Here is a 23,908-nt window from a genome sequence, read left to right on the forward strand (position 1 = left end):
CATTTTAGATGTTCAAAGACTTTTTTTTCTGTGTTTGCTTCCATAAATTTTGATTTGGGTAGTACCTGATGAAGGCTATTCAAGAAACACATGTTGTGATCACTAAATTGGTAGCACACGTTTCAATTCAAAGAGTTTAGCTTTTGGAAGTTATACTCACTTACAAGTTATATATTGGGAAGTCAATTATGACAAATACTTCCACATTGTAGCTTCCAGTGGCTCTTTTCCTTCTGTGATTAGACTGACCTGAAAATAAACTTTTATTTAATGAGAGGAGGAGATCTGATGAGAGCCTCTGAATTGAAAAAAAAGCTAAATTTTTCAATTCCTTGAGAAGGAGTATAGTCTTAGTACTTTGGATGAGTGAAAAGGAATTTATAAACTAGAGATATTAAAACAAAACTATAAGATATGATGTCACTTTGAAGTCAGAAACATGTTGAAATTGACAAACTTCATTTAAAATGGCAATTTTACAAGTATTTTTCAAAAACATCAGATTTGCGCGACTGCCTTACCTTAAAAGATATTTTACTTACACAGGCATCTTTGACATTGTTTTTTTTTTAGCACAAGATTTTCTATGTAACTCTTCATATCATAATATTAAAAACAAAATTTCAAAATGAGGCTATTTTGGTCCCTTTTTTTATTAAAAAAATTTGCATTTATTGCATGACGTTTGAAATCATTGCGCAAATATGGTAGACTCAATCAAAAATATGAATGCTGATATATGCAATTACTTTTATATCAATGATTTGTTAGATAAAAATACTTCTTGATTTTTATACCAAAAACTAATTGTAAGGTTCCCTCCGAAAAAAGGGAATTTGGTCTTACGTCAAACAGATACAAAAAATAAATAAAAATAAAACTGCATATTAAAAGGACATTTGATTTTGCTATAATTCAGGTCCTATATGGTTTGATCAGCATTTCAACGTTAATATTCGGTTTTGAATTCAAATATTTTAGGCCTTCACTGATCAGACATTAATCGTCGAAAAAAGAGGGACGGAAGATACCAGAGGGACAGTCAAACTCATAGATCGAAAACAAATGACAACGCCATGTCCTCCAAACGTAACAAATATGTTGTCAATCAAGAAATCAAGCATCTTGATAATGTCAGTTTCAGAGAATTTTTTGATTGAATCAGAGTGATTCTTTACAAAGTAGGATTTATCCCTCCCCAAGACAAGATACTTGTATCAACGTTCGCCATTCTTTTTAATGAAACAACGTAATACCAACTCTTTCAATTTGTCTTTTAGTTTGGAATGGGGAATACTTGTGTATAATGTAGAAAAGTCAAATGTTTTAATACTATTGCAAGATGAGAGAGTCTTAGATTGTATGTACTCTAAAAGATCTTTGGAATTTTTTAGTGTCCACATCTGATTCACGCCACCTCTAGAATAGGCAGTTTCACAATAACTTTGGAGCCCGGCTTTGATTGCTGATAAAATAGATGTTAATAATTTAGAAAGAGGTTTCATGGAGCACTTAGAAGACCCAGCAATATACCGTTGTTTGTAAGGACACTTGTGTAGTTTAGGTATCCAATACAGTGAAGGGAGATCCAGTTCTTCATCTTTGGTTGAAATTCCAAAGGAACATAGAACAGACCTATGATTATCCAGAATTTCCTCTTTGGTAAGTGTCGTGAGGGTATATGTTGAGTTTCCAAACGAATTGTCAATACCTAATGCATTTATCAAGCAGTTTATGTAATGATATTTACACACAAAAACGATGTTGTTTGGGAAATGTGCACCCGATTCAGTATAACTGGCACCGTTAATGATATTATTATTATCAATATTTGTGATTAAATTTGTTCGTTTAACTATATCTTAATATTGCTAAAACATGAAACTATTAGACTCTTTTACGTCAATAACTATCTTTGTAATAAACACAAACATTTTTCTAAGCATCAACATACTCTGGTGTACTTTTCTCAATACGGCTTTGTAAATTCTAGTGTATTCAATATTTTATCAACAGTAAATTTACAGGAAATGCACATATCAATGATATTTCATGTCAACACCTAAGTGTCGACTACTGGGCAAGTAATACCCTCGTGAACAAAACGTCGACAAGCAGTGACATCCATTTAGTGTTTGTAAAACTCGTCAAGGTAAACGACGCATAAGAGATGGATCTGAATATATGACATGCCAGTATTTGTTTTATCTTCATCATTTATCAGATATATAAGTGAGTGTAAGAACAATCGATTCCTGGTACTACTTATCAAAATTTTGACCTTCCTGGTCAAGTTTCAAATTGTACGGAACAAATCCGTGTTCTTTTTAAGAAAAGCTATCCACAAGTTACAATAAATAGCGTTCAATGACGATCTGTTACACTCTTAATATGTTTTCTTTTCGTCGTGGTCCGTTTTTTGTTATTGTCATGGCGTTGTCAGTTTCTCTTCAACTTATCTTTTCCTCTTGTTTGATAAACCTTTATTTACAAGCGACATTAATATGGCATGTACGTATGATGAATACAATGTATCTTTTTTTCAAATCCTTGGTAATTTTGTTGGGTCAAAGTTTTCATATTTCATGTTATTAGTATATACGAATCTATAAAATAAACCGACAAACCTAAATTTACAGCACTAAATCGGGCACAAAATTTATATGAATATTTTTTCGCATTAATTTGTGGATAATATTTTTTTCTGTCCATCTGTCTAACGAAACTAAATACTTGTTGGTTCAAAAATTTTAAGTATTGCAATTTTTTTTTAAAGATTTCACTAGGCATTAAATGACAAGAAATGTATACATACAATTCTAAAGATCGGCTAAAATGTAGTTAACATTTGAAATTCGACTTTTTACACACTGGGATAATAGGAATTTAAAAATGTTGTGTATTGTAATATGTTTCAAATATTTGTTCAAAATAGTTTTTTGGTATAATTTATCAGACTATTTCAGCAATGATTGATCTAAAAACAATATACATTATTTTGTGTTGATTGAATAATCATCTAAAAAGTTGTTACGGTTCAAAGTGTTTGTATAATAGGAAATAAACCAAAGGGTAACCTTACTCATGTTATTAAACTCTTTCAGTAAATAATTTGAGATACATATACACCGTATAAATAACAATTCTTACTGATCAACAAGTGAAGTTCATTACATTATTCAAAAGGTACCATAAGATATAAGTTACTGTACCGAGTATCGATGCTAGGCGATTTATCTTTGTATCGACTTGAGAAGCTCTTTCTGAATTCAATTCAGACTTAGATAACGAATCAGAATTTTCCAAGATGCCGCCATGCTCTCTGTCAAACGTATTTCCAGACCACATGGTATTTACAACATCTCTAAATTTTCCAAAATGATGAACTCCTTTTATTTTTGATTTTGGATAAAATGTTTTGTATTTTCTTTCTTCATTGCCAGATATCTGTTTGTCGATGATTGGCAAAGGTTTGTCTACAATATATCATCAGTATAATGTCATCTCAAAATGATATTCACGTACTTTTATTGCATTGAATTTGTCAAGAACCAGAAAAAAAATCTTCAAAGAAATCAGGCTTATTATTTTGTACGCCTGGTGCGTATTTCATCCACATAAGGCTCATCAATGTCGCTCGAATTTAAACACGTGGTATTAAAAAATCAATACAAATTATTTATGGTTCCATTGTTGCTTGTTTAATATTTCACAGTTTTTTGTTTGGGAATGTTATGCTGCTTTTTACTTGTATATAGATCTGTACTTCATGGGGTTTGTCTTCAGCTGTCCGTGTGATGTTGGTTAATGTTAATTATTGAAGGAATTTCCATGGTCTTGACTTGATTTAGTTTTGTCAACTTAATATACACGAAACTGGCATACTGATTATATAAAAGTCAAAATTATTTGAAGAGTATAGGAGTGAGAACTGTCGGAATAGTCTATACTCAAATGAGACTAGTTGTGGTGACACAATAAGCATTTCCTAATTTATGTGCAACACTTTTTAAACCATTGCACTTCCATTTGAAATTGTTAAAACCATATAATTGTTGAAGGAGGTGAGGGGACGATAAAAAAAAAACCCCAAAAAACAGAAGTCGAAAAAGACGCTAAAACAAGCTATATACTACACATAATACATAAGAACAAAATCCACAAACAACCGGGAGTGTTATCGGATGCGTCGAAAGAGTAAGCATATCCTACATCACCAGTCGCACCCGTCATGATGCTCGTGACATATTCAGTGGTAAGTTGGACGACAGCGAATCTATGGGATTTAAGAAATATGCTCTTATAAGTGATTTTTTTTACTAGGTACTTAATACACTTTACGTGCTTTGTAGATTTTTGTCGGGTCAATGAAAGACATTCCAAACGAGTCGCTTCTCCAATTTTAAATGCATTATAACTTATCACATATAGATGATTTACTATGTGTAACAGTGTTTCGTCGCTCCCTAATAATTCTAAACTGAAACTTTTGACAAGTTTGTGATGGTGACCAGAGAACTCGTCAGGCAATAATTATTGCAGTTTTTAATCCACAACAAAATTGTAGTAACCGAATAAATTATGTTTGCTTGGTGTATATTTGGTAAGTTTTTCACGCACTTCAGTCTGATACCGAGCAATATAATACTTTTAGTGCACAGTTATAGTCTAAACAACTGTAAAAAGGTACAGTGACCTGACGTTGTTTAGATCCTAGTCTTATTGACTTTGGTAGATAATTTTCCATATAAATTTTTTTATGAATTGGTACCATTAAATAGATATAAGACGACATACAGTATTTGATAATAATTTTACGTTAGTAAATAGAGGATACCTACCAAATGGTAATATTACATCATCAATCGGTATCTTTAAACCTGGAATACTGGCCCATGCTTTTGAATTTGGTTTTTCGAACTGTTCAGGTTGCGGAGTTTGTGTTGAAAGATTTGGTTCAGTAAACATATGATGTGGCTGTATTGTTTTGTTTTCCAAGAATGGTTTATTAATTTCTTGTAATTTATCCATTTCCTCGTTGTCATGGGACGTATTGGATTCATTCAGCAGCTGAGGAACTGCATTTTCTTTGTTTTTCTTAAGTCCTTGGGTTTCTTTTGAATGTTGCTCTCTTACTCCAGTTGTCACTAAATGATGTGTTGAAACATCTGCGTCATTTATTATGTTAGAGGTATCTTTTATTAGATGGTCTGCAGCTAAACTCCGATCGTTATTTATATTTTCTGATACTTTTGTAAATTGATGCTTCTTTCTTTTTCGTTTATTAATGGAAATATCAGGGTTTTGTGACAGTTGTTTTTTAAGTCTCTTCTGATTCTTTCTGAATGAAGATCGAGGTCTTTTATATTTAGTTGCAACATTCTTTGCAGAAATTCTTTTCTTTTTGGGCCTCTTTATGCGTCTTGGACCTATCAATAATATATATGCTTAGAAATTATCGAATACAAATATAATTCAACATCACAAAACTACAGATTTGACAAAAATCAACAAATCATCAAATACATGTTAATAGCATGAATTAAAAAAGATTACTGAAATATCACATAAAAATTAAAGTTGCTTCTTTACGCTTAGAAAACTACGTTTGTTTTTTTTCATTAAATTTGATACAGCATCAATATCAATTTGAAGAAAGCATATGTTAGCATGTGTGCTTTGAAATATCAATTGCGTTTATTTGACTATGTGTGATTTCATTAAATCCTTTGTCTAAGTTATCCGTTGCTGACGTTAATACCATTGGCGTTACATATATAATTGCATCAGATGCGCTTTTCGATAATTAATGTCTCTTCAGTGACGACGGAATCCAAAATATTAAAAACAATCAAATCAAAAACAATCAAATCTTAATGCAAACGTTAAAATGCTGATGCAACCAATACGAACCAAAAGTAAAGACAAAACCTGGACATGAAATTAAACCTACGCATGACAGAGAAACGATCCTTAATTCTAGCGAATTTTCAAAATTACATTGCAACAAATTTTAATAAAACTATAATGGTTGACGTAATTTCATGCCAATACCCAAGTACTGGCTACTAGGCTGGAGAGAACCCCTGAAATTAACAGTCCATCAACACCGGTTTCTACCCAGTAGTAGTCATAAAATTTACAATATCAATTTTTATTCCAATAAGGACAGGGAATCAAACATATGCTTGATAAACGAGTAGAAAAGGTAGAAGGGGCGATTTTGGTCTTTACACTAAGGCACAGAATAATTTTCAATTACATGGAGGCGACAACATGGCGCCTTTATATATTTTTCCGCAATTTTTGTTCTTTTTATTCTTTTTTTATTTCGTTACACATTACACGGTATCATACTAATTCTCGCAAATGTGTATATCTGATTACAGAAACATAAGAAACGTATAATGATAAGTAAACCAGACATGTACCAATAACCTTCTGGTTCTCATCCGGTAATACATGTTTCAAATTATCAACCACAGCAACGTTTTAGGATACAACATTTTTAATGTACAGGTAATAAAGTGACATATTAGAAAGGATTAATAAAGTATAAAATACAGTGTCCCCTTCTTTGGAGATAATTAATACAATATAGCTATTACCACAGAGTATATATTTATCCAATTAATTATGAATTGCTTATATACCTGCTTTGATTTTTCTGAACTTTCTACGTCTATGTTTTCGGGTAAAATGCGTAGGTGATGATATAGTTTCTGACATGTCTGAAAGCCAATAATGATATGAATATAAGGAAGTTTTATTATTAGTCAATTTAATAGTAACCTACCAAAAATAACACAAACACAGAACAACTAAGATATCATGACATCTATAGTTAAACACAAGGCCTTCAACAAAGAGGGTGAACCAATCCCTCCAATTTTTGATACATTTTATCAGTCTATTGCTAATTACCGATTTGATTCTGTTATTACACACTTTTAACACCAACTGCTACCCTTTGTAGACTGGTTTTATACCAGACAATTTTGGCCTCTGCTCACGCAAACCATGATAAGTCGAAAGTGATATATCGGCGTTTCTACCAATTTTCAGTGACAGATACATCAAACTGCTGGTATCAAATTTTTTAAGTTAAACAAAAATTTAAGCGTTATTAAAAGATTTGAAATACTTAAAAGTTACATACATTACGCACTGATAATTATTCTCTTTCCGCTAGCTCACCATTGTCAATTAAAATTTATGTCCCTCCTAAGGGAGACAAATAAAAGATCTTATTACATTCGTATGATGTGTTCAGCTTTTAATTTTTATATTTGATAAGGGACTTTCTTTTTTGAATTTCCTTGGAGTTCGGTATTTTTGTAATTTTACTTAGGCAAATAGACTACCTTCCAGAGTACCCTACACTTCCCTTTTTAAAATACTTGGACTTCATCGCTTTAAACGATACATTTAAACATTACCTCCATCTCTAAAAGTTTGATCAATGTCTTAAAATCACTGACACTGTTGACCATTCTCAGGAATAACCAGTCATAGTCGGTAGGTGGCCTGTTGCAAGGCAATTTTTTTGTAATTATCCAATATACCTCCTTCTCCAGTGGCAGTCCAAATTTCCCCGATTTTCATCCCGGACGGCCTCTATTAAAGGACCTACCTATTGTATTTATTGTTAATTTGTTCTCGTCTTGAACATGCATGAAATATTTTTGACTGGACGTAACGCAAACATCAATCAATCATTCATAGTAATAAGTTAGATGTTTGCTCAATATGATTTCCTATTTGCTTATAATATTTCTACATTTTCTAAAATATGTTGATTAAATACTAGAAATATAAATATTACTTTTACATAAGGAAACATTTCGTAAACAATATCAAACAATCAGTATGAGCAGATATATATATATATTTTCTGTGGCAATTTAACGCTTTCCTTTTTAAATTGATTTTTTTGGTCCTCGCCGCGATATAGCTTTTGTGCTGATGAGGCGTAAAGCAATTACCAATCATTCAATTCAAATTGATTTGATAATCATTAGAGAAACAGATTCAGATTCTTACATAGTTACTCGTGGATTATCGGATTTATCCAATCTCGTTAGTTAAATTATCAATTTTAAAGTCCTCGCCGATAAATCCGATAACCCACTGGTACCATTGTAAGAAAATGTCTTACTAATTTGCTTTTCGCCATTTTCTTTTTTTTATATTAAAGGAAATAATACAAAACTGCTTAATAAAAAGTAAAATAACAAAAATACCGAACTCCAAATGAAATTCAAAATTGAAAGTCCATTAACAAATGGCAAAATCGAAAGCTCAAATACATCAAACGAATGGAAACAACTGTCATATTACTGACTTGGTACAAGCATTTCCTTATGTCAAAAATGGTGGATTAAACCTGGTTTTATAGCTAGCTAAACCTCTCACTTGTACGACAGTCTCAAAGAATATCATTATATTTACAACAATGTGTGAGCAAAACAAATAGACCTAATAGGTAAAAATGTCAAAAATTGGATTACAGCAGTCAACATTGTAATATAATCTTAATCAGTATAAAAACAAATAACTATTTCCACAAAGAAACACAAAATGGCATATAGACACTCTATAGACAAAGTACAGAAGCAGATAATAGCCATATTTAAGGATTATTATATTATCAATATATGAGCAATAACCTATAATAAAGAAAGAAATTATTTAAGCAAAAATGCTGATGTGAGGTAATATCTTTTATGAATTATATTTCTTTACCTGAAAAATATGTTTTTGAATTGGCAAGTGAAGGTCAAATATGCAAATGTTGTCGTGTTTATGAGGTTAATGTGGCATAACATTTCCACACAAAAGTTATTAGATAAAACTGATAATCAAATTCTAAAAAATAATACCTAGTTTAATACGTGTGGTATGAAAGTTCATTAAAAAATACTTTTTTTTGTAATTTATAAGTTAAAGTGTTACTGTAAATACAGTTTTTTTTATATCATTTATTTTGCGAATTTGGAGAATGGACAAAATGTCGAGACTTATTATTGCGATTCAAGTCAATACTTCATACGTTTAATGCTATCAAAGTTTAAAATGCAACTTTTTATTGTTTTGGATAATTATATTGGGGACAAAATAAACACATTGCAAAATTTTCATAATTTACAGCAAACACAACTGCTGACAAAGAGGAAAACAACTTATTACTTAATAATGATTGGTTTTAATGGAAGAAGATTAAAGAACTAGGAATCTGAACCTTCTATATAAAACTTAATGTCTCCAGATTTCTACCGATTTCAATTCCTAACTGAACAGTAAAATCGAATAACAAATCGAGTTTTGTTTCGACGTGGTTGTTGTTTCAGAGATATTTTATCGAGCTCGGTTTCGCGTGCAACATCTGTTAACCGATTTCGAAAAATCACAATTCGTCCAATCCTACCATCAGAACAAGTAGCAATGAATACAATATAATCATTCTGATCTTTATTAATCATATTATGAATATTTAAGTAATTTATAAAAGAGATGTAATGCATGGGTTATATTGAAATGAAAAAAACGATGTTTAATTTATATGACGAACGTATTACGTCTGTAGTGTAATGGTTTAATTAAGACAAAATATTCGTCACTGAGTGGTAGTTTTCAATTTTATGACATGTGTATGCGTACAAAACTCGTTAAACTTAATATTAATAAATGAGATATAAAGCTTTTTTACAGCAGAGAATAAAACAAACATTAACTTGTTGACAGTTCCTCGATAATATGATTTAAGAGTTAGCTGATTCTAGAATTTCATTATTGTTTTTAACAGTAAGTCAGTAGATTGAAAATACGTTGCAGTACTGATAATACATATTTATATTTATTATACTTCATGTCAAAATGACAGATTTTGATTGGTTAATACGAGGGAGACAATTTACTCTATTCCATAGCAAATACTATATTACCCTTCCCGGAGACGCTTGCTCAAGTGTGCGCTTTAATAAATACGGATGATTGTTATGTACAAGACGACATACTTTATTACTTTGGATTTGAAATTTAATAGACAGTAATAACAGAACATTCAGAATAATGAATTAAATAACACATATCTGAGTGGATGATAGAGCAGGTTGTTACCCCTCAAAAGACATTGTCAACCTTGGCTTCGCGTCAGTTGACAATGTTTTCTCAGGGTAACAATCTGCTCTATCACCCTCTCAGCTATGCGTTATTTATATTTACTTTATCTATATGTTACCTGCTTTCGGCTTGAATGTACGGTTTCTGTGTAGACCTTTGGTGGTTTTTGATGGAAACTTAGATGGACGTCTTCTCTCTGGTATTGATTTAATGTTGTCAGAAGTAGAGCTTTTCTTTACTTGTATTTGTATAATGTCATCAGGTGAAGGATTTTCGCTCTTCTTTGATGTAATTTCCTTCGAAGCTTGACTTTTCTTCTTGGGTTTTACTGGTGTAATTTTCTTAGGAGTGTTGTGTTTTTCATTTGCTGGTATTAATGTTATTTTCTTTGCTGGTATTGGTGTGATTTTCTTTGGTGTTGGTTGTTTCTTTTTCATTGTTATTAATGCATTTTTTAAAACTGGACGTTTTTTCTTTGCTGGTAAAGATGTACGTCTTTTGGGAGTGGGATGTGTCTCTTTTTCTGATAAAGATGAGATTTTCATAGTAGTGCGGTGTTTCCTTTTCGCGGTTATTGATTTAATGTTTGCAGGTGGGCGTTTTGTCTTAGCTAGTCCTGATGTAATGTTGTCAGGAGTGCTGTGTTTTTTCTTTGTTTGTAATGATGTGATTTCCTTAGGGATAGGGTCTTTCTTTTTCAAAGGTACTGATTTAATCTTTAAGGCTGGATTTGTCTTTTTAGCTTGTTTTGGTGTAATTTTCGTATAAGTGCTGTGTTTGTTCTTTGCTGGTATTGCTGTGATTTCCTTAGGTGTAGGATATTTCTTTTTCGTTGGTATTGATTTATTTTGTGGAGCTGGACGTCTCTTCTCATCTTGTTCTGATGTAATTTTCTTATGAGCGCTTTGTTGTTTCTTTGCTGGTATCGATGTGATTTTCTTAGGTGTAGGGATTTTATTTTTCACGCGTATTGATTTAATTTGGGGGGCTGGACGTTTCTTCTTAGTTTGTAATGATGGAATTTTCTTTGGAGTACGATGGTTTGTCTTTTCTGATATCGATGTGATTTTCTTAAGTGTCAGAAGTTTCTTTTTCATTCGTATTGATTTGATTTTTGGAGCTAGACTTTTTTTCTTATCTTTTTCTGATGTAGTTTTCTTTGGAGTGCTGTGTTTTTTCTTTGCTGGCTTTGATGTGATTTTCTTAGCTGTACGGTGTTTCTTTTTCATTGGTATTGATTTAAATTTTGGAGCTGTACGTTTCTTCTTATTTTTTTCTGATGTAATTGTTTTTGGAGTGCTTTGTTTTGTCTTTGCTGGTATGGATGTGATTTTCTTAGGTGTAGGGATTTTATTTTTCACTGGTAGTGATTTACTTTTTGGACGTTTATTCTTTGCTGGTATGGATGTAATTTTCTTAGGAATGGGGTGTTTTGCTTGTATTGGTGCCCTTTCCTTAGGTGATGCAATTTTCTTTTCTGCCGGCACAGATTTAATTTTCATAGAACCTCTATGTTTTTTCTTCGCTGGTGCAATTTTAATATTGTGTGGTGAATGTTTCCTGTTTGTCGGTAAAGATGTAATTGCCATAGGAGTGTGATGTTCATTGTTTGTCGTTATTTTGGTAATGTTCGTAGGAGTTGAATGGTTATTATTGGCTTGTGTTGACATAATGGTCGCAGGAGCTGAGTGGTTTTTAGGCGCTGGTGTTGACGCAATGTTTATAGCCGTTGAGTTGTCCTTATTCGACGGTATTGTCACAATGTTCGTAGGAGCTGAGTGATTCATATTTGCTGGTAATGACGTTGGTGCTATGTTGTTCTTAACTTGGTAAAGAAAACATAAGATCAGTTCATATTTGAAGGATATATCATCGTAGAATAGTAAAACATGATCTGTACAATATTGAGAAAGCGAACTAAGAGATGACGAAAAGCAATAAAAGCGCTGTTCCTTTGCTTTTTGTGTCTTTTGTTGTGCATATACTGACCTATTGTCATGGATTAATACCCCATATTTTTCTTTTCTATTAAGAAAACGGAGTTAAGGGATACATTTTGTGTTCTTTTGAAGAATGAAATATATGTAATACTACTGCAGTGAAAGCAGCGTTCGAAGCAACTCTTCATGTGACAGTTGCAATTAATGTTTTAACAGAATTTATCACCCGAGAATTTATGAAAATTGACATAATTAATGGTGTCCATTGTAAAAACACCACCGTCTGAGTTGACGATATTAAATTTTATCGACTTAAACGTGTCTCCAATTCATGATTCTTGCATATTTTGAAAAAATGTTCTATGCTTTTAATCATAATTTTAAAATATTTGTATATATTTTAAAACAGTATAAAAACATTAACGGTTACGAAAACTTTGAATACGGAACGTAATTGGATGAAGTTACATTATATTTTATAAAAGATATAATATATTTTTTTAAATCACCAAAACCTTGACATTTTTTAATAGACAAATGCATATCGCTATAACATTAATCCTTTTTGAAATCATAATACTTCGTCAGTTATTTCCTACCAAATTTTACCAGATCGGGCATGACCTGAATGGCTATGTAAGATAGGGACAATCAAGGGGACAATCAACTTGACCCCTATCTACAATTCGCCTTTTCAGAATCTAAAGGACTATGGGTAATATCATTGTTCGTTCACCAAAATGAAAACACCGTTACGTCATTGGTTGAATATTCATTTTTTAGAACGTTTTAAACCAATCACAAAGTTTTGGTGTACAATTTTGAAAATATTACCCAGAATGCACTAGATTCTGAAACGGCAAATTATATATCGTAATTTCAAAGAAGATTTGTTTTTTTTTGTTGATACAAAGGAGATGCACCTTTGTTAAGGAACATTACTCTTAAAACCACTAGTGCGTGTGTGTCAACCTTTCACATCAATATATTTCAAGCTTCTAGGTAACACAGATTATTCTAGTTCTGTATCACACGAATGATTAGAGACACCGATGAAACGGTATTGAACTGATTATTACACACGCTTTACTTATTTAAAGGGTATCGCCCTTAAACCAGGTCTACAACGTAATTAGGTACTTATAAACTAGTTTCAACACTTAATTTCTTGAATAGATTTTCCTTTATAAACACATAACCGTTCACGCTTTGCTTAATTAGTTAATATTAGAACATTTTACCTCCAGTCAAAGGTAGGTGGTCGAGTTTTACCCCATCGATATGATCCGTTTTTACAACACGATGAAGATGTTCGCATTCATCACCAAGGTCAATTGGTTGAACTTTTGGTTCTATCAGGTGCATGTCAGAGTTATGCTCAAATGATCCAAACTGAAGAAAAATGAATATGCATATATGAATAACATATTTTCTAATGTGTTCTACGATATTAACGAATTATTGCAATTGTATTCATGTTATCTAATTGTTTTATTGTTAAAGAAAACATTTAAAATATTTAGTCATATGCTGTGCAAATAAAAAGTAAATGAATGAATATATTTAATAACAAAACTATTTGTTAAATTTCATCTGTAGATATAATTACGGGGTGTTCAAATATAGCTTAGACGTAATGTATCATTTAATGAAAGTTTTGTAGATGGATATGGATAAATATTGATTTTTTCAATAAGGGATCAATTAATAGATTTTAATAGAGGTCACAGTAAAGGAGTACATACAAGTCTATAGTGTGTACATGTGCTGCTTGAATTGGACATACATTCAAGATGTACATTATGCGTGTGATCTTTGTCTGTATAATATGAACCAACATGCTGAAAAAGAAAATTATATCATATTTGTATTGTAAAATATACGCTACGAATGAAAATACAGTAAGTCATGTACATTTCAGAATAACTTACGATAAATTTAAGTCGTACGATTTTTTGTGAAAAGAGCCCCAGATACGTGAGTAAGCTATATAGTTTATTGATTGTGACATTAACATAAAGAGTACCTCTACCTCTCTATTCAACTACAGATTGAAGTAATCATTTATATGTATGGATATACACGTATTATGAAATATCATATATTTACTAGATCTTCAGTCTGGATATTTTTTTAAAAGAACTTTAAAAAAGTCTTAAAAGCTTTAGTTTACTAGCGTGTTTCTATATGGATAAAGCTGATATTTTAAAACTTATAACTGTCTATGTAATTGATATGTAGCAACATTCCTGCAGCGTCGCCAAATGGCTTATATAATTACAATTTGATACAATACTCCTTGATAAAGGGTTGCTGAAGTTATGTTATTCAAATGGTTCCAATAGGTAAAGTGTTAGCTATCCTTTTGTAAATTTGACGGACGCCATTATAATTTAGTTGACCGTTATAGTATATCTATGTCACAGATGACCACGAATATTTCCACTTTTCCTCGGTTGAGACTTATCACAGAAATTTTGATTACATGAACATTAGGACGTGTAACACATGAAGAGGATGAACTGACTAACCTGCCGAAGCAGCTGAGTGTAATTCTGGGTTTTGGTGATAGTTTGAGTTGCTCAATCTTTAGAGTTCTGTGTAATGTTTTGTTGTTGTTGTTCATTTTCCCGTCATTTTTGGTGTCTCCTCTCTTTGTTTTTTGATATTTAATATGAACGAGTTGATAATATCAACTGAATTCATTTTCCAAGCATATTTAGCTTTTAGTAACACTAAGTAATGTCTGTTAAGTGATGTATATAGTAAGTAGATAAACTCGAGTAACATAATTCATTTATTCGTTTTTTAGTCTCGAAATTGTCTTGGTTTTGCTTAGACTCAACTGAAATGTTGATAAATACGTATATACAAAACACGTTTAGTGCTAAAAGATCCCTTTAGAAATGTTAGAGTAGATCTGCTTTTTTTACATTCCCAACCATTCCCATGGCTAGAACTGTATGTTTTTCTTTTTTTTCTACGACAACACCACCAAGCATTGCGCAACCGCCTTATGTCAGTGCAATACTTTCGATTGGTATGCTATTGAGGTTCTGAAAATTAGTTTACTTTGTTCTTATATTCGTAAAAGTACAACTTCCTTTGATTTACGTCATAACATATGCCGTTATATTTTCTTATACAAACTCATAAAAACTTCAGGATTACAATGTGGTACGCGTGTCGTCCATTTGGTTTGCATAAAACTCATCATTCACACTCCAATCAAAACGGGTTGAAGGCCAAAACAATCAGAGCATTGCAAAATAAGATATTGAAAAGTTGTGCCAAATACGACTTAGGTCATCTGTGACTGGGGGTTAAAACAGCAAGTATTTCAAATACTAGAATTCAAACATTTTATACACATTGAATTTATAGAAAATAACGTTATCAAAACATTTAATATCAACACAGCAGTGCTGACAACTAGGTTGGTGATACCATAGGGAACAAAACATCGCAAATGTAAATGACCAAGTGGTTATAAACAGTCATCATATATACACGAGTGTTCATTTTGATGAATGAGAAAATTGTCAGGAAAACGTTTTTCAAGAAATGAAAACACGGCATATTATTTATCGCGATAAAAGTTGAAAAATTACAATGAGGATGCAATATTCGATAACCTCCCCTTTTGACTTTCTCATGTCTTTCTCTCTTTTTCTCAACATAATGTGCTGACGTGATTCGAGGAAAGAAAATTCACCAAAGTTATCATACAAAACAGCAAAAACAAAAAGTAAAAACAAAACCAAAAAAACGGTATTTATAAGTATCGATTATCAGGTTGTCTGCATATTGATATTGTAAAATATCAGCTGCGAGTCTCAATATAAAACTTTTTGTCGAGTGACTTCATATTGTGTCGAACAACTGATATTTTACAATATCAATATGCAGACAACCAGATAATCGATTTAATCAAGTGTTTTCTTTGTTTCACCAGCAAACCGGAAGCTGATTCGATAAGTTCGGGTCAAACATATCAACTTCGGTTCATTCATTATGACGTCGGTGATATGTCCGGGTCAAAGTTATTAATGCCGAGTCAACGTATTTGACGTCACAAAGCCTTGATATGCAATTTTATTAAGAACTGAGCAGAGTGATACAGACAGTGGGACGACCGATAAATTTATATTTATATTGTTTACACAACATAATATCACATTGTGAACGTGTTTTTTATTGCTGTTTTTGTGATAACTTTAATAAAATTTCATTCTTTGAATCATGTCAACAAAGGTTTTGCTTCTTTTTTGTAGTTATCACTGTTTATTTGTAAACACTATCAATATACATCAGTTCATACCGTTATATGGTATAGGGGAAACAATCTAATATCTTTATCTGGAGACATTTGTACTTAAACTCTTTATAATGTTAGTACCTTAACTGCTGAGAGCCCATGCTGAACGATACTGCCATCCGAGAACTTGGTGAACACAGGAACTATATTTTTGCCAAATTGTTTATTTTTTATCAAATCTAGATGAACTGTATCATTGCCAAGAATAAAACTAACACGGAGTTCATTAGGAAGGAGATATGAACCTATAGGATTTCGTGGAACTGTGGAACTAGCTGGAACTACAGGTGATCCTGAACTAGGTTGATTTGTCGTTGCTCCTTTCGTATTAAGCCCTGTGGGTGTCCCTTGTCCATTGGAACTGATGGGCTGTCCAGAACTTGGAGATCCTGTGTGATTTGATGCGCCCACTGAATTAACTGGTGGTTCGGAATTTAAAAATTTTGATTGATTCCCTTGTCCTATTGTACTATTACGAGGGTTTGAGCGTTTGTATCGAGCTCCTATAGAGGTATATGTGGTTATTGTAAGTTTGACAAACTCTGAAAAATGAATGTGGTAAAACATGATATTAGGTAATATCAAGGTAATATACCGGAATCAGTTTAAACATTAGTCCACGTGTTACAAAATTAAAACAGATAGCAAGGGGGCTATAAACATTAGAATTTAAAAAAGACATACGTCGCCACGACCACAACAAAGTTCAAACACAAACAGAAAACTATTATGCCCAAAAACACAACAAAGTCGATTGAGTACCACGAACCCTACCAAATATTGGGGTTTAAATCTGATGCCACTGTTGGTTCTAAAGTCCTGTTGCACTCGTGGTATTAGTTGTGTTGCAAATTTTAGGAAAATCATATCATTCGGTGTCATCGGGCAAGGAAAAGAGAACGGGATCATGGACGGACAGAGGAGAAAATAATTGAAAACGTATTGGTAGAACAGGTGCGATGAAGTTATATTCATATACATAAAAAAATATTTGTGATCCCTTTCCAATACACTGCACTTATAAAACTTATAAATAATGCAACAATTGACAAGAAAAGAAACAATTACAAACATTTTTTGATTCGGTTGATAATATTAATGTTCGCTTTGGTGATAATATAAACTGTAGTATGTAATTTTCCCGTGAGGATTTATATAGACAATAACTGTTTAGTGTCTTTAGATATCAGCTGTATTTGTACGAGGCTATGAAACAGGTGTAATGCGAGCTTCAGCGAGCTATTACTCCTGTTTCTTTCGAGCCGAGTACAAATACAGCTGATATTTAAAGACACTAAACACTTATTGTCTTTATCCTGCAATTAATTTTGTACATTGTTTTTGATTTGAAAGACAAAAAAACTCACATTTATTGCATTTATTTTCGATTTTCGATTTATTAGTTTTTGTTTATTTTACCTTTGAGGCCTGCGTAGTAATATTAAAAAAAATCACACAATCAGCTGATGACCGGTACGCCGAAAAGAATCTCGCATAGTCACCAATAATACATCGTTCAAAGTTAATAAATATTTATTATAACATAACAACTAATTTCAACAGTAAAAAGAAATAACAAAACATTGTCCGATTTAAGACAAAAGTGTATGATTTGTCCTACGATTCAGAATTTCGAACTGACCGTGACATTCACTGAATTTTGACATTGTTGCATGGTTTGATTTTGTGTGTTACACATGAAATGCATTTATGACATATAGAATATAAAATTAAAAGAATGGAAGACAAAATATTTTCATTTCTATTTCATATTTCTCTAAATAATGGTTGAAAACAAACAGAACGTAAATTAATCTATTGTTCACATAAGGTCAAGCAATACGTCATTGGAATGCGACTGCAATATACACATCCTGAGGTCAAGAAAGTTCATACAACACTCGTCAACAGCAATACCCAAAAGTTGTACGGCAGTGGGCGGAGCTTTAAAGCGATATCTGTATAGTATACAAATACAGGCTAGCGATATCTCTTGGGCTGTTAATGTTTGATAAGACACCCAATTGCAGTATAAAAATGAATAAATAATCATTTTATTTTATATGATACACAATGTATTGTTAAAGACCCAATTGAAATAACACTTGAAGGTATATTTTTTTACAATGCCTGCAGATAATGAGATGATACATTCTCTGTTATCAATTCATATTTTCTTAAATATACAGATTAACAGTTATATACCTAAATTCACTGTTACTCAATCCAAAATATTGAACCGATTTTATTTTTAATGCTGTAAATGATATTACATTTGTTTCATTTGAATCTTCATGGCAAAAATGATACACCTCTACTTGTCTTTGAATATAAGAGCCATCGAATTGCTGTGTCATGGACGTGTATATCTGCAATTAAGTTCTTTTCTATTTATTAGAACCATTATATCAAAAGGAGAACAAAAATTCTAAAAAAACATGTAAGACGCAAATCACTAATCACAAACACCCGACGCATCCAAGAAACGTTTATAAGAGACGTTTATAGAATAACGATGACAATCAACACATGGTCCAGATACCCTGGTTAATGCACACAGACACTGTGGTCATGTTAGACCATTATTTATGCACATAAACCTTTCCCTTGAACTATTCAAATAAACACACAATAAAAGCCTGCTCAGAATAGTTACCAAAAGGATGTTTACTTAATCAAACAGGAAAATAAAAGACGGCACATAATTTTGAATGCAAGATAACATTTGGGATCGCTATTGCAGGATGCCAGCTGAGGTAATCACGCGCTTTTAAACAAGTTAAAGTCTGAAATTGCCACTATTTTCGCTTGACTGTTACAGTACTGGTTTATATTTGACCATTCTGAATTGGTCAAAATTGTAATTGATTTCATACTTGATTTTATTCCACCTTGAGTAAACCAAATATGAACCATAATCGACCATAAACTGATACTTAGAGGAAGCTAAAGGATTATGATAAACATGTATATAAATTATGCAGGGGTGATATTTTTTTTAAAACAATAGCTCTTCAAATTAATTAGTATCAAATTTTATCAGACAATTATTAACTTTATGCAAATTACAATATAAATGTTGAAATTCATGCTTACGTTATACAGGATATGATTGCTGTTTTTAAACCTTAGTCAGTCAATCACAAATGTGTCCAATACAATACTGTAGATTCATTCATTTTCGTAGGTACCAATTATTGTGGATTGAGGAAAAATTGTATTTTCGTGGATATTTGATTTCGTGGTTTTGTTAAAGTCTGCATATTAGCTTATAGAAATGTGTACTTTGTCAAACATTGAAATTCGTGCTTTACCTTTACCCATGAAATCCACGAAAATTGGTATTCCACGAATGATAATGAATCCACAGTATCATATTTTATAATCTTTTCAATCATTTAAAACCTACACAACGTCATTGCTGGGTGAGTTAAATAATGCCATCTGTTGGGCGTAAGTTGTTCATCTAGCTGACTGTGTAGTTAACTGTCAAATGTGGATATTGATGCTTCATATTTGTGCTGCAAAGCTTAATCTTTGTTTTAACATTGGTTAGGAAGAAACAGTAATACATGCAGTTGAAATTAATCGCTTTTGCATAAAAAATGAAATCAACACGTTATAAATTTCATGCGTCGCTTTTCTGGATTTACCTTAACCAGGAACGAATATTTGAAAGTCAAGGATATATAAGAATCGAAACAGTTGAAGAGCTGTATGACCAAAAAGGACCTAAAAAAAGCCAAATCTTCATAATTTCAAAATTTATTAACGGACAATTTTAGAAAGTTTTGTTATAAATCATGTCAGTACCGAAGTACTGACTACTATGCTGATGATACCCTCGGGGACTGATAGTCCACCAACAGAGGTATCGACCCAGTGCTGTAAAAAATGAAAACAACACGTTATAAATTTCATGCGTCAGAAGGGCTTTTCTGGATTTACCTTCATCAGGAACGCTCAAAGCCGAATATTTGAATATGTAGAAACATCATGAACATTATAATCAATTTGATCCATAGATATACTTGCTTGTTATTGCTAACTTAAGATAAGACATATATCAAACAAACTATATTGATGGAGCGATGAATAGATTAGAGTAAGTTACAAGTTCGCGGTTATTCAACCAGTAATAAACTAGTTGAGTATGAATAAGAATGGGTCCAGTATGGTTCAGACTGTTGAAATTATATTGAGATATGGTTTAGTAAAGGTTTGGTACAGGTGAAATATAGATAAAATAACTACGTGTGGTCTACACAAGGGTCGAATACAAGACAGTCGAATATCGTCAAGTATATTGAGAAAAATTAGACTAGTTCAGAATGGTCGCGTATAAATCAATACAGTCTTGTACTGCCAATTCTAGTATTTTACTGGCTTTTTATAGGTGAATATACAGTCTTCGTTCTGCTCAGTGTTAAGCGGCCGTACGGTAATCTATAGTTGCTAACATCCAATTCATTCGGAATTTTATTGAGAGAGGTATCATTGGCAATCCTACCACGTCATTTGTTTGTTTTGTTGAGACAGCTATTATTTGAAACTGTCGCTCAACAGGTTTCATGAAATGTCCTTAAATTGACAGTGTTTGTGAGAGGCCTGTTAGTTTTCAATACTCTGAAACCATCGAAATAATGAACCATCTAAACGGAATAAATTAGGATATCACACTTGTAGCACTTGCAGTTTGGATGTCAGAACTAGTTTTAAATATTATATTTCTATGTTTAGGCCTTTTCACGATATAAAATACCCTTTTTTTTCTAAATTAATTTTAATTATAAAATAAGCTGTTGATGAGGATTGTGGTTTTGTATTCGAAAGTCTGTTTATCTATAACTCTGTAAAGTTTCTGTTGTGTTAAGGCAAGATAACGCACATAAAAGTCAGCTTCGTCAGAATATATTTTGAGTACTAGCCTGAAAAAACTGCATACCTTGTATGCTGCAAGAGTAACTTTACAATTTAAAAAATGGTAGTTTGTGATTGCAAAGTTGAAATCGTCATTTATCATATATACTAGTTTCAATTCTGCAATTTGTAAGCCAAAACAATTAAATATTGACACCAATTACTTTTAAAATATGTTTAATTTAGCTGAAGCTCTAATATCCAGAGAACATTAAAAACTCATAAGTCAAAGCAAAACTGACAACGTTATGGCAAAAATAATCAATAGGCGATGAAAAGGTAAACAAGGTCAACAAACAATTTATAAAAAACGTAATCCCATGAAACACGAACCACACAAAAACTCGATACTTTGGTAGCATACAATCTTCCAATAACGAACACAAATATTATAGAGCAAAAGAGCTAGATAGGCGAAGGATACCAAAGGGACATTCAAACTCATAAGTCGAAAATAAACTGACAACGCCATAGCTAAATAGAAAAATACAAACCGACAAACAACAGTACACAAATCAACATAAAAAAACCAAAGACTGAGCAGCACGAACCCCACCAAAAAGTGTGGGTGATCTCAGCTGCTCGCTGTGCATGTCATAACAATAGTTTCACATCTTGTATGACTAAAGAAAGTCCATGACATGATTTATCAAAAGTTCATTTTATTATTTTGCGTAGTTCATTTTTTTATCACATTACGTAATTCTTATGACACAACTGTTGCAATATTTCTATTTGGGATAAAAATTACATTGTTTGTATTACATTTCATACATAAATACTTATGAGGAAATTAATACATAAATAAATAAATACTGTTTCGACCTTGTCGAAAAATTCCTGTCAGAGTATATTTGGTTCAAGGCACCCACAAATAAAGAATTGCATGATTTCAGGAATACTTTTCAGATATTTGAAACATAAAAATGTGCAAGAATTGTTCAAAGGGACAAAAAGATAAATTGGTTCAAAAATCAAGTTAACAAAATATTACCGACTTTTTTTAATAAAATGTATACACCGGTATACTACTGTTGCCTTTATAGAAACATTCTATAATGGCTGAATTGAACAATTAAGGTGACAGTAGCTTACCTCATTAATCGATAAAGAATAGATAAATAATGACAACACACAAACACAGAAGGAATCACATGGTCTCTAAAAGGAGTGAAACCAGGTCAGTCGACAGGAAACAAGCCAATTAGTAGGTGGTTTTGTACTGTGCTGATACCTTTGACAAGACTATTTCAAATTTTCAAACATCTCAGACTTTTCAGCATTTGCATAAATGTACATAATTTAGGCAGAGGTAAATTACCTATGTTCAAATCTTTTAAATCGATTCAAAAAGTAATATTAAATCAAGGTAACAAGCTAATACTGAGGGAATAGAGTGAACTACAAAAGGAGTGAGACCAGTTGAGTCGACAGGGTGAGCGTTTCCTGAAACGCATGAAACACCCGCCATGCGGATCGAAATCCGGTCAAAAAGTCACAATCAACCTGAACATCTTTTCAAATTCCAATTTCCTTGTAACATAGGATTGCTTGAAGAATCTTATAAGATTAATTAAGTGACAACTGTTTTACAGGAAGTCTCAATTAATATCATATAACACATATGCATAAAGTGCAAACTTGTATGTAAAGAAATTTTAAAACGTTATTGCTAAAAATCAAGATTGCATGTTTTGCATGAAAAGTCAGTACTTATAACAAAAAGAAGAGAACACAGATACACAAGTACAAACAAACGCTTCTTTCGTGGACCTATAGAAGAACAAAAACATTTAAATTTAAATGAGTTGGGGCATACTATTGAATTGCATATTTGAAATTTCTAGTATTTTGATAGGGTACTTAAATGTCATTGTTATCCAGTGTAAAAGTAGTTGTCAAATAAACTAAGTAATTAACCACTTACCTTCACTAACAACAGGCACAACGGAAGGAATTTTCAACGTTGATGAAACAGTTGTCCATTGATAAGAATTTATAATCAAAAGTATTATTTTACATTTGAAAAGTATATAAAAAGGTCTCTCCATTAATATACTCAATTTCATGATGTTGATCCGTTTAAGGTACTCATTTAGTACTGTAAGAAGATGATTTTAAAAAAAATTACTAGTGAGTGTCAAATTTGTAAATTACTGAAAAACAGCCAGTACCAAAAAGTAACGTCCAACTATTTGTCGAATGTAACACCCTAAGATAAATGTCAATATAATCCTTGATGTATAATAATGAATATGTTTTTCATTCAAATTCAAATAACATATGTTATTTTAGAGAATAGGTAAATATTAATTTGTCGGCAGATTTTCATTTCTAGATCTTCATGCTTCTTGTTATTAAAAAGTGTATTGACCTTCTCTCGAACCTAGAACATTACAAAAGGACAATAGTATAACCAGACAGATCATGTACAGAACTTGTTGGTGTTTTGTATGTTAACAGTTGTGTTAACGTTTATAACATGGATCCTGCATATCTAAAAATGCTATCTTTTTTTAAAAGAGAGCGAAAGATATCAAAGGAACATTGACACTCGTTAGTCGAACACAAACTGACAATTTGGTGGATAGTTGTCTCATTTGCAATC

The 23,908-nt window shown here is 32.0% G+C and overlaps 1 protein-coding gene across 1 annotated transcript in view; it reads right to left on the bottom strand.

The window, feature by feature from the left end:
* LOC127717821 (uncharacterized) overlaps positions 1–23,348 on the bottom strand; it is a 44,562-nt gene extending 21,214 nt beyond the window's left edge. Inside the window, exons 1-9 of the mRNA XM_052223663.1 lie at positions 23,228–23,348; positions 16,462–16,922; positions 13,808–13,903; positions 13,304–13,454; positions 10,241–11,947; positions 6,654–6,731; positions 4,842–5,429; positions 3,213–3,476; positions 165–249 (exon numbers count right to left, since the gene is read on the bottom strand). Coding sequence (XP_052079623.1) covers positions 165–249; positions 3,213–3,476; positions 4,842–5,429; positions 6,654–6,731; positions 10,241–11,947; positions 13,304–13,454; positions 13,808–13,846 — 2,912 coding nt within the window. The 5' untranslated portion in view covers positions 13,847–13,903; positions 16,462–16,922; positions 23,228–23,348. The remainder of the gene's footprint in view (positions 1–164; positions 250–3,212; positions 3,477–4,841; positions 5,430–6,653; positions 6,732–10,240; positions 11,948–13,303; positions 13,455–13,807; positions 13,904–16,461; positions 16,923–23,227) is intronic.
* Between the last annotated feature and the right edge of the window lie 560 nt (positions 23,349–23,908).

Source organism: Mytilus californianus, unplaced genomic scaffold (genome assembly GCF_021869535.1).
Source record: "Mytilus californianus isolate M0D057914Y unplaced genomic scaffold, xbMytCali1.0.p SCAF_10, whole genome shotgun sequence".
Classification (NCBI taxonomy): Eukaryota; Metazoa; Mollusca; class Bivalvia; order Mytilida; family Mytilidae; genus Mytilus; species Mytilus californianus.